Raw genomic sequence first — 12,405 nt, forward strand, 5'->3', positions numbered from 1 at the left:
GTTTTATGATTATTTGTTATTTATTTACTAATATAAATTTGAGCAATGAGGCGGTGTATTGGAACTTTGAACTTCAATTCTGCAAATTCTTAAGAATAGAAGTTGTGTTCATAATTATTGTATCATTAGCGTGAGGATTTTTTGAACTAAGCCAACCAACATTTCACGAGACCGACGTGAACGTCTCTTGCCCAAGATCATACCAAAATTTAGCATATTTTTATACAAGTGTGTTTCAGTAAAAACTTTATTTTTTCTTCAGATTCACACCCTGGAATTTATTCCGTGTAAACAGAGCCACAAATTGTTTATAAGTTATTCATCACGCAAGTTATATTATTCAACAACATGAAGATGACCAAGCCTCTCCTCGTCCTCCTGAGCCTCGCCGTCGTCCTGCACGTCGCCGTCGCCCAGCCCGTGGACGTCGTCCAGGACGAGGCGCCCCTGCAGGACGCCTTGCTCCAGGACGAGGCGCCCCTGCAGGACGCCTTGCTCCAGGAGCTGCAGGAGTTGGTTCTTGCGGACGCGGAGTTGCAAGATCAACTCGGGGCGCTGGACGCGGAGCGTGACATGATCGTGACCGTGCCGATACCCAAGTGGCTGTGTGATGTGAGTCAAGCAGAATATTGAACACGACCATACCATTTACTGCATATTATGAGATGTACATACATATATTAAGAGTAATATACCTACCGGAGTTGTCTGATACCATCTGCAATAATTGAACAGCAACAGGATGCAAATCAGTGAACTTTTTCGGTTTCAAACATCGACGAAAGTTTAATGTCAATTCAGAACAATTTTTGAAGCAATTGGGCAGAAGGAGCTTAATCTGAAATTTTTTGAAGCAATTATTATTATCGGTAGAATTTCGATGATGAAGTTGTGAATGTTGCATAAATGTTGTCTTTCTTTTCAGGTCCTGAAACCTGTCATTCCGCTGAAAATAACATGCACTGATGCGATCACAGCTCAGTAAACCAGCGTTCCAAGCAGGATGGCACAAGATAACCGCAACTCTGGATACGTTTGTCGGAAAAATAAACATTGAAACAAACTGCGCAGTTACTTCCTTTCATGAATCTTCCAAATAGCTCTCGTATACTATAGTTTGAGCCTCCATTTTCTGAAAATTGTGTAGTTCCTTGCCTTAAAACACTGGGTTGTATAGATTGTTAGGGTAAGGATAAAAGCTTTATGATTAATGTCATCATAATTTATAAACGGCTGATGCCAGCGTTGATATAGATAATAAGGCATACATGCCACTGCTTGCATCAACACGCGGCCGGTCACTTAATTCTTAATCGCCCTGCCTCGCGTTGGCCAAAAACGTCGCACGGTTCACATGCCTTACAACGAAGGACGCACCTCGCAAGAATACGTGTCGAGATGATTTTTATTGAGCTTTAGCTGATGTCGGGTCAATCAAATTTACTCAGTGATAGTTTAATAGAAATCAGTTCCTCAGTTCGTGTAAAGCGGTCACACTTCGCAATGATGGCAAGATTTGTGTTTGTTTTACAAAGTCTGGTCTTTGGTCTGTCTTATAAAGTATTTACTAGATTGATAATGCCACTTCAGCAGGCCGCTCTACAGCAGGCATGGAAATGCTAAAACTGTGATGTTAAGAGTTGACTTTTTTAAGTAATAGCAAAAATTTTTTCTGATAAAGTTTCCGTCCCGCAACATATATAAGAAAAATTCTGTGACTAAATGCCTGATAGGTAAACGTTGATAATTTTTATTCGTCCAAATCTATCGTCTAAAAAATCAACGCTTGGAAAGAAAACTCAAAAAAGTTTAAATTATCTTCAATCTCGCCACTTCATGATTAGGCATAGAAGCCCGCAAGTTGCAAGCTCCCTGCGTGACATTTCCCATCAATTTTATCCTAATATTTCCTTCCAAAGATATTTCCCGTGCTTATATTTAGCATTCGTGATAAGTGTTGCAAACGTAGCAGTCCCAGGCTACGGGGACTATGATATATAACTTTAGCGCCAATGATGCCCTCAGTTGGGCCAGCTGATGCCCTCAGTTGGGCCAGCTGATGCCCTCAGTTGGGCCAGCTGATGCTCTCAGTTGGGCCAGCTGATGCCCTCAGTTGGGCCAACTGATGCCCTCAGTTGGGCCAACTGATGCTCTCAGTTGGGCCAGCTGATGCCCTCAGTTGGGTCAGCTGAGGCCCTCAGTTGGGACAGCTGATGCCCTCAGTGGGACAGCTGATGCCCTCAGTGGGGCCAGCTGATGCCCTCAGTTGGGCCAGCTGATGCCCTCAGTTGGGTCAGCTGAGGCCCTCAGTTGGGCCAGCTGAGGCTCTCAGTTAAGATGCCCCCCCACCCCCCCAGGAGGAGCTGGAGGCCGTGGTTGGGGCCCTGGTGGGGGTGCTGGGGGCCCAGCGGGGCCTGCTGGAGTACCTGCCCGCCATGGGGCACCTGCCCCGCCTCGTGGAGCTCCTGAGGGCCTCCCCCAGCAGCGCTGCCATCAGGGCGGCCCTCCTCACCCTCCACCAGACGACCTTCTCGCAGGTCTGGTCACTAGTTACAATGGTTACTAGTTACAATGGTCACTATTTACTACTAGTTACAATGGTCTTTAATTACTACTAGTCACTAGTTACAATTGTCACTAGAGCTAGGTTTTGCCTCTTAAAATCTAAGAATTTTAATTTAATTTAATTTTAAAATCTAAGAAAATTAAAAATTAGACTTGGATTCTAAAATACATGAATCATATTCATCAGAAACGGAAGCTAACATTCAAAATAATTTTCTAATGTAAATGCGGTCAGCTGAATGCGGTGGATGCGCAAGCGTATTTCCAGTGCGATAACAGCCCTTGTGTGTAGGTGTGCTGTGCAGAGCTGCAGACCACGCCTGTGCTGTCTGCTGTGATGTCTGCACTGCAGACGCGGCCTGATCTCATCGCTGTGTCTGTGGAGACTCTGCACAACCTGTTTCTGCACACTCTGCAGCCTGCTGCTCTGCACCAGCAGGCTCTGCAGGTCCAGAGATTGTCCTTTTGTGACCAGGACAGATTTTTTATTTCAAATTTTTTATTAAAATGCATTTCATGCTATCAAATAAATTTTCATATAAATTATTCAATTTTATTTCAACTTTTTTATTAAAATACATTTTCCTGTCATGTGGATACATTTTTTATTTTAAACTTTTTATTAAAATGCATTTCATGTGAAAAATAAATTTTTCATGTAAATTATCCAAAATAGGTATGTTTTTTGGTATATGAAATATCTAAATTATTTCTTTATAGAAAATTAGCGGACAAAAAACACAAATATTATTTGAAACACGAACCTTGCGTAATGATCAATGATCAAGTTAACCATGCTTTTCAAGGAACCATGAGTTTGCTGAAAATTAAATTGCACTTTATTGCCCTGGGATTCCGTTGATTAAAACTTCAGTTATCATGGATAAATCTCGACTTTTATTTAAGTAAAGAGCACTTAAAAGCAATACGTTTAAAAATACAAAAACTAGCACGATAGACATTACACTGCTTGATGAAGCGTTTGTAGCACAGCCACAAGAACTAATGTTGTGGCACAAGATCGCTAGTGGAGCAACGGAGCGAGGTTAGTTAAGACTAGAACCTTAACTAACCTTAGGTTAGTTAAGGCTAGAACCTTAACTAACCTTAGGTTAGTTAAGACTAGAGCCTTAACTAACCTCAGGTTAGTTAAGGCTAGAACTGTAGGGCTGGCGGGACACGAATGACTACCTGACTCACAGCCGCTCAGACCTGACTTTGCAGTACGTAGCCACCGCTGAAGTTGAGGTCCGACATCAACGTTACTAAGGCGGCTACTCTAGATGTGGCTTCTGGTATGCACATGAGATGAAAAATGAACGTGGCTAATAGTGAAATATGTCCACTCCACCGTTCACAACATTAACTCTGCACTCTGCTGATATTGTAACTCTGCACAGGTGGGGCTGGTGCAGAGTCTGCTGCAGCTGCTGCAGAGCTCGTCGCTGCCCGTCACTAACCTCGCCGCCACCAAGGCTCAAATTGTCGCCTGCATCAAGACATTGTCCGCGTCACCCCTCTACGGCACACAGGTGACCTCCCTACCTCTACAGGTGACCTGATGACCTGACCCCATAACCCCTTTCTATAGGTGATCCCCGAACCTCTCTCTACTGCTGACCTGACCCCTCCTAAACCTTTCTCTACAGGTGACCTGACTTCGTAGCCTCCCTTGTTTATGAGGCCGATAACGAGCAAAAAACACAAGTTGAAAATTGAGTCAAGTTGAGCAAAATTGTAGAAATTTTCAAGGTACCCCTAACCCCCCTCTACTGGTGATCCCGTTAACCCCCTTTGTAGTTGAACCTCCCTCTCTATGACCCCTTGTTTATGAGGTCGATTACTTCTGACTGAGGTTATCCCGGATCAGAATGAGAGGTGATCCTGGATCGCCTGGTCATCCAGAATCAGAATGGGATCGTCATATGATTATATTCTGGCTTTATTGAATTAAGTAAGGCTTCTATCCTAGCGAAAATTAGATGCGGGACCGACTCTGTATCAGGTGCCGCCCAGGATTCGGGGAGCGCTTAGATCAGCCGCTCATGTCCGCTTCGGCTCAGGGTTTGAAGGACAGCCTGCCGGCTCGGCAAGACACACTTGTCATACTCTCATGACACACTTGTCATACTCTCAGGACACACTTGTCATACTCTCAGGACACACTTGTCATACTCTCAGGACACACTTGTCATACTCTCAGGACACACTTGTCATACTCTCAGNACCTCCTAGCCTCCCCACGTACCCTTCACGTACCTCCTAGCCTCCCCACGTACCCTTCACGTACCTCCTAGCCTCCCCACGTACCCTTCACGTACCTCCTAGCCTCCCCACGTACCCTTCACGTACCTCCTAGCCTCCCCACGTACCCTTCACGTACCTCCTAGCCTCCCCACGTACCCTTCACGTACCTCCTAGCCTCCCCACGTACCCTTCACGTACCTCCTAGCCTCCCCACGTACCCTTCACGTACCTCCTAGCCTCCCCACGTACCCTTCACGTACCTCCTAGCCTCCCCACGTACCCTTCACGTACCTCCTAGCCTCCCCACGTACCCTTCACGTACCTCCTAGCCTCCCCACGTACCCTTCACGTACCTCCTAGCCTCCCCACGTACCCTTCACGTACCTCCTAGCCTCCCCACGTACCCTTCACGTACCTCCTAGCCTCCCCACGTACCCTTCACGTACCTCCTAGCCTCCCCACGTACCCTTCACGTACCTCCTAGCCTCCCCACGTACCCTTCACGTACCTCCTAGCCTCCCCACGTACCCTTCACGTACCTCCTAGCCTCCCCACGTACCCTTCACGTGCCTCCTAGCCTCCCCACGTACCCTTCACGTACCTCCTACCCTCCCCACGTACCCTTCACGTACCTCCTAGCCTCCATATGGGCACGGTCGTCTTTATTATTATTTTATTTTGTTCTTTTAAAATCATTCAATGTTCTCGGTTATCATTTTGTCTTTATTATCATTTCGTATCAGTGCACAAAAGTATTAATGATCATATGGATTCATTTCATACGGAGTGCTGGATTCATTCAGTTTTTGAATTTTTGTTGTATTTATACGTTATTAAGCTTTTCATTACAGAAAAAAGTATATGGAATTTAATTACATTATTTGTTTTCAACTTTTTTTGTATTAATGATGTATTAGGGACGGATCTATTTAAATATTCCTTGTATATTCCATAGGAGTTTGTATGGCCATACAGATGTATATTCCACACAGGTGTGTCTAGCGCCTGTATTTCCATTACTCGTATAATGTATTAGGTTCGTTACTATGTGTTACTTCTGTTTACTCTGTATTTCTGCCCTCGTATTGCTCTGTATTGTATACATCATACAATGACCTTGTATAATATAATTTTGTATGAACTTCTCGTTCTGCTGAGACACATTTAAATGTTTCTTATATATTAATAGTTAACATTAAAAAAACTTATTTCTTATAAAAAAAAACTATTATTTCACGTGTTTCTACAGTAAGAGAAATAAGTGTGTCGTTTTGACCCACAAATGCGCTACGTGTGTCAAAAAGTGCATCGAGATTTAAACGCGGTTGACTACTCTAAGTGAGTCATCCAGACCCACTTATTATCTCGGGAAATATAAGAATATTAGTAAGAAACAATCAAATGTTGATGATAAATGATACTCTTGTTACGTATTATCATTAATCATTATGTTTTTTATGTGTATTATTGGCCATTACATAAACTTATTGTTCTCTTTTGTTATAAGTTAAATATGTAAATAAATATTTACATATTTATGTAAATAAACTGCCTTTGCTATGGTAGTGGAGGCTAAAATACAAAGTATATTAATAATAATTAATATACAAAGTATGTTAAACTTTGTATAAAACATTATGCAAGTAAAACTTCTTCCACTCAACTTAAGTTGAACGAATTTTGCTATCCTTTTCTATGGTGATTGGCAGAGGCTTGGTAACGTGGCCTCAAACATGGGGATTGGTGATTGGCTGAGGCTTGATAACGTGGCCTCAAACATGGTGATTGGTGATTGGCAGAGGCTTGATAACGTGGCCTCAAACATGGGGATTGGCAGAGGCTTGATAACGTGGCCTCAAACATGGGGATTGGCAGAGGCTTGATAACGTGGCCTCAAACATGGTGATTGGCCGAGGCTTGATAACGTGGCCTCAAACATGGTGATTGGTGATTGGCCGAGGCTTGATAACGTGGCCTCAAACATGGTGATTGGTGATTGGCCGAGGCTTGATAACGTGGCCTCAAACATGGTGATTGGTGATTGGCCGAGGCTTGATAACGTGGCCTCAAACATGGTGATTGGTGATTGGCCGAGGCTTGATAACGTGGCCTCAAACATGGTGATTGGTGATTGGCCGAGGCTTGATAACGTGGCCTCAAACATGGTGATTGGTGATTGGCCGAGGCTTGATAACGTGGCCTCAAACATGGTGATTGGTGATTGGCCGAGGCTTGATAACGTGGCCTCAAACATGGTGATTGGTGATTGGCCGAGGCTTGATAACGTGGCCTCAAACATGGTGATTGGTGATTGGCCGAGGCTTGATAACGTGGCCTCAAACATGGTGATTGGTGATTGGTAAGGCATTGCGACGAAGCTTCAACATGATGAAATGTGATGATAACTCGCATCACAGCTAGCAGGAGGTTCAACACACAAGTCAAAAGCTAGAGTAAAAAAATCGCAGATTTTGGAATTTTCTATTTCACGTAAAAAAATAATACACAGTAGGAAATATGGAAAAAGTTCTTAACATTCGCACTTACTTGATTTACATCAATACGCCAAAATTATAAACCTCTCGAATAAATTTTGTGCAACTTTTACGAACATTAAGAATAAATAGTTAAAATTTACATAAAAACCTACATAAGCAATAACTAATTAAAAACGCAGTTAATTCAAGGTACAGCACGACTAGAAATTCAAACTAAAATTAAAGAGTTCAGGAAATCAAATTTTCTGATTTTCAAAAAGGAAAAATTTTATTGATATAATCCATGAACCAACTGATTGTACCAATCACTATAAAAAAAGATAATTTTATTCATACAATCCACGAACCAATGAATCATCACAATCAACTTTAAAAAAAGGGAAAAGCCAATAACAATTTGTCCTAGAACGCCCAACGTAAACATCACGACATGTAAAACATCGCCTGCTACGCTGGACTCGCCGTCCATTCCAAACAAACGAATTAAACGAATTAATCTCTCTTCTAATTATTTAACCCTCTACCTCCTGACACGAGTACTTCCCAAAAAGGATCACGCGCCTACCTCCCATAAAGGATACGTTCTAGTGAGCGCAAAGTGACTTGCACTGATGGTTGCCGCCACGTACGACAACTTTAAAATGTCCTCTGTTGCGTACAAACGTCCTCAGGTTGCTACACTCAATATTTTACGTATAATTTAAGTTGAAAGTTATGTTCTCGGAGAGTGACATACGGCGGTAGAGGGTTAACTTTAAAGTTATGTTCCCGGACAAGTGATTGTCACAATTACCATCAAAAAGGAAAATTTTATTTATACAATCCACGAACCAAGTGATTGTCACAATTACCATCAAAAAGGAAAATTCTATTTATACAATCCACGAACCAAGTGATTGTCACAATCACCATGAAAAAGATCATTTATATAATCCACTCATACGCTGTCAACAGCAATTCCTCGCAAGGCAAAATCTCCTCTCGCTGCAAGTTACTAATCAACTTCCGGATTTTTGCGTCTAATTGCGCACCAAATCGCTGAGCCTGCTCTAAGACATGCGACACTAGCATTACTCGTAAGTCTACGTGAGTCGCAAACTGATGAACTAACGTATGCTGAATTAATGCAGCCACTGCGCTGTTAGGAATTGAATTGATTCGTCGAATAATTAAAAGAAAAATTCTGAATTGATTTAACTAACATCTGTAAAAATTATGTAGCCACTGCACAGTTGAAGAGCTGAAGAAATCCCCGAGCGATTTTTTTTTTCGGTGGTGAAGCATTGTAGTTGTAGCAAACTGAAAGTATTATCTAAAAGCCTTTCACTTGGCAGGTTTAATATTATAATTATATTCAGTTCCTTAGCACTCCTGACGTGACTTCCGAATTGAATTTTAATTTAATGCCATAAATTTTATCAATCGTAAGTTCATTCATGCTTATACGAGCACAAGCAGCTGTTTCGTAGCTTAATACGTATTTCTTGCATAATGACTCGAAATAATAGTCCTACTTGCGCCTGTTTCGTGTCCAAGCAACGAGTCTATCCCTGATTCTCGCAGTTTACAGTCTATTATACACACTAACGCTACACAGTCTGCTCCTCGCCCTCACGGAACGAAGTATATTGCTAATCATCTCTGAGTAAACACACAGGTGGTCGGCATCTGTGCATACTTACCGGCTACATCTTTACTTCATCTCTTCAAGATGGTTTATACCAACTTCACTTCTCTTTATCCCATTCAAGCCGTCTCTATGAGTCATTTGAGAACTACGGAGCGTTCGGAGACTGGCGGCAACTTCCATGTGGGCCTTGGAGACGTTGGACCACTTAGGTAATGTAGCTGATGTCTGGTGATGTCAATTTGCTCTTCGGTATTTTGGTCCTAGCACATGGAACGTTCTGTCTGCGCGTAAGTACCGCTACTAGCTACAGCGCCCAAGGGATCGGGGGACCAGGGGCGGGATTATCAAAACATCGCTACGTACACGTAGCCACTTCTATTAGGCGTAAGTGCTTCTAGGAAGAAGTAACTCAGCTATCTGCGTAACCGAACTGATTGGTCATTCATGGAGATGAGTTGAGCGAAATAATTCGCAGTGTTCGCAAAAGCTTATTCATAGTGCCTTATCTCTCCATTCTAGGGTAGAACCTCTACTTGTGCATGTATAATTCCAAGAAAATTGGAAGTCCTATCTCCATATATTTGTATTTAATACTATACATCCCGATGCCTTATAGCAAAACCTACCTCACCGTTTTCCGGATTCTCAATGCTTTTTACCCTAACAAATTTTTTATGCGTATCTGACTCTGAAATGCGTGCCGCCTAGGACTCGGGCAACACGTAAAACAGCTTTTCTATGTCCTCTTGATTAGGAATAATATATGAATAATCTATGAATAGAATAGTATATGAGGGTAGGAGGAGAGAATTCAAATTTAGGTGGAGGAGCTAGAGCCGTTTAGTACGCGTGCGCGATACCGGCGGGTATATAAGAGCAGAGCAGTCGAGAGCGGGGAGGCCAGTATAGGAAGCGCAGTCAGAATCAGAGTTCAGTGCGGAAGGTTGAGGCATCCGGCCGTAGTGGTGTGACCAAGCTGATGGTCGGTGCAGTAATTCGAGGACTAGCTACCACAGTATAGATTTTTTCGCTTGTTCCCCCCAGAAGAGACTTATTTCCTATTCGTGTTCAGCGACGAACGTCCTGCCCAGAAAAGACTTATTTCCTATTCGTGTTCAGCGACGAACGTCCTGCACAGAAGACCTATTTCCTATTCGTGTTCAGCGACGAACGTCCTGCACAGAAGACCTATTTCCTATTCGTGTTCAGCGACGAACGTCCTGCACAGGAAGGACTTATTTCATCCTCGTGTTTTCGACGACTGCCGAAGCCACGATCGCGAAGAAGAATTCACGTAGCATCCCCGACTCTGCGAAGTGTACTGCAACCAACGGCAACAGCCAGACCGCCCTCAGCTTCGCCTTGGACTCTATCGTCTCCACGAGCCCGAGTGATGTACCACTGTGAAAATTGAGATACTATAGCACTTCCGTGTAGCCACCTTTGTTTAGTCTCGCTGCGTTAGTCTAAATTAGCAATTCCGGGCCTGTAGTAATTGTGTCTAGCGCTTTTGTCTCCGGCCCAGCTCGGTATAGGATAGGATTTTCTTTCTGCAAGTAGGCCTGTGTGCTCGTCATTTCACCGTACCCAGTTCTGTGTAGGATATAGCTCCCATTTTAGGATATGAAGTGATATAATTATTTGTGTCATTCTCCTTGTCAAGTCGTAGCTGCCAGTGTGAGAACCCTTCGTGTCCTGATACCCTCGTGCGAAACCTGACAGTTAAGTTAATTAAGAACTCTACCGAAGATCGAAGGAAAAAGTTCATTCGGGTGATGGATAAAACGACCATAGGCTTTGAAACATACAGTTTGAAAGTAATAAATATAAATACAGATCTTCGCAACCACTTATATCTACATCAATCATAGTTCAATCACAACGTAGAAATTACCGTAGTCTAATCACTCTTCCGCTCAGGGTTGAAGAGCAGCTTGCAAGCTCGGTATTGCTCGGCTTGGCCAACCCTTTTCTCGACTTGGCCAAATTCGTTAATAATAATCAGTTTTTCAAGTGTAAGTGAAAGAATTGAAAATCATAGACATCGTCATTTGAGCTGAGCTGAGTAATCAAGTCGATAAAATATGAAATATTAAAACTATATACTAACTTTCACCATATTAATTGACCCTAAACTTAATACTCTAGAAAAATTGTATAGTCGAACATTTAGAGGCAGTGAAGTTATATGTTAACTACAGGGTGGGGCAGAACCGTTTGAGCAGTTTTCAGGCGAAATAAAAAAGTAATGGAGGTACATAGAGAAGAAAATTTATTTTCCTCGAGGTTAAAATCCTGCTGTAGCCCCATCCTGCTGGAACCACACGTCTCTCAATGCTTCATTTTAAACAATGTTTTTTCATCCTGGTCTGCAAGAAATTTTGCAACATTGCAGCATAGCATTCGGAATTCACTGTCACGGTTACTCCCTCCTCCTCAAAGAAGTATGGGCCTATCACAGCAAATTGTGAGATGGCACACCAGACCGTTGGTTTGGGAGAATGTAGTGGTCTTTGATGAATAATTTGTGGGTTTTCTTCTACCCAGTAACGAAAATTTTGCTCATTTACAGTCCCACAGAGGTGAAAATGCGTCTCATCACTGCTGAAGAACGCTGTGTCGGGAGCAATCTGTTCAAGCATGTTCTCACACAGATTTCGGCGGCTGGCAAAGTCTGCTTCGTTCAATTGTTGGCCATCATCATTTTGTAGGAGGGATGGAAATGCAAATCCTATGCAGAATCCTTCTCAAACTGAGTGAGGAGATTCTCAAAGCAACGGCACGCCGTCGCGCAGAACGTCTTGGCGAGTGGATGACTGCTGTTCTCACCGTCTCGACATTTTCTGGTGTTCTGATGGACCTGCGTCGGCCATGTGTATCTCTTCTTAGTGTGCTACCAGTTGCCTCCAAATGCCTAACCCAGGACCGAATTGTGTTTGTCTGAGGAAGAGCATCATTGCGCGGAATATTGAACCGCCGCCGAAAAGCTCTTTGCGTTGCAATCACGGATTGATTGTTCTCGAAAAATGCGCGCACAGCAAAGCCACGATTTTCTCCTGACCACATCCCTGCGAGTACTGACTGCTCTAAATTGCTCAATCAGTTCTGCCCCACCCTGTAATAAAGTGTTATAAAGCCCTTATGATATACGTGAACATTTTGAGTTCATTCCAACATTCTGAGTTCAAAGATTCTATAATAATATAATATGATATAATATAATATATTATAATATAAAATATTATAAAATAATATAATAGGTACAAATATTTTCCTCTCTGGGTCTTTGTCCCAATAGCGTGGGTGCTACCATAGTTAAACTAATACAAGGTTGACATACGCACAGCTGCGCCTTGCGGATGTCATTTGTTATTCCACACGTGATGTCACCTTGGTCATTGTGACGTCACAAGGTGACGTCACCGTGTGATTCAAACTGATCTGTAACACATGTTCTGCTTAAAT

At 42.8% G+C, this 12,405-nt stretch overlaps 2 protein-coding genes across 2 annotated transcripts; both read left to right on the top strand.

Moving 5' to 3' along the window:
• Positions 1-267: 267 nt before the first annotated feature.
• Positions 268-1,063, top strand: LOC108682995. Its single transcript, XM_018172270.2, has 2 exons — positions 268-612; positions 926-1,063. The coding sequence occupies exons 1-2, from the start codon at positions 349-351 to the stop codon at positions 983-985; spliced, it is 324 nt and encodes a 107-aa protein (XP_018027759.1). The 5' UTR covers positions 268-348; the 3' UTR covers positions 986-1,063.
• LOC108682955 (dnaJ homolog subfamily C member 13) lies at positions 1,004-10,347 on the top strand. Its single transcript, XM_018172225.1, has 5 exons — positions 1,004-1,033; positions 2,358-2,537; positions 2,858-3,013; positions 3,966-4,118; positions 10,150-10,347. Exons 1-5 carry the CDS (start codon positions 1,004-1,006, stop codon positions 10,345-10,347), a joined length of 717 nt encoding a protein of 238 aa, XP_018027714.1.
• The last annotated feature ends 2,058 nt before the right edge of the window (positions 10,348-12,405 follow it).

Source organism: Hyalella azteca, unplaced genomic scaffold (assembly GCF_000764305.2).
Source record: "Hyalella azteca isolate HAZT.00-mixed unplaced genomic scaffold, Hazt_2.0.2 contig15263, whole genome shotgun sequence".
Lineage (NCBI taxonomy): Eukaryota > Metazoa > Arthropoda > Malacostraca > Amphipoda > Hyalellidae > Hyalella > Hyalella azteca.

What these genes read in the sequence shown, in the direction of transcription:
- LOC108682995 (XM_018172270.2), top strand. Translation starts at nt 349, where the DNA reads ATGAAGATGACCAAGCCTCTCCTCGTCCTCCTGAGCCTCGCCGTCGTC. An exon ending in TACCCAAGTGGCTGTGTGAT is followed by an intron (nt 613 to 925) that starts GTGAGTCAAGCA and finishes CTTTCTTTTCAG; the next exon opens with GTCCTGAAACCTGTCATTCC.
- LOC108682955 (XM_018172225.1), top strand. Translation starts at nt 1,004, where the DNA reads ATGGCACAAGATAACCGCAACTCTGGATAC. An exon ending in ATAACCGCAACTCTGGATAC is followed by an intron (nt 1,034 to 2,357) that starts GTTTGTCGGAAA and finishes CCACCCCCCCAG; the next exon opens with GAGGAGCTGGAGGCCGTGGT. An exon ending in ACCAGACGACCTTCTCGCAG is followed by an intron (nt 2,538 to 2,857) that starts GTCTGGTCACTA and finishes CCTTGTGTGTAG; the next exon opens with GTGTGCTGTGCAGAGCTGCA.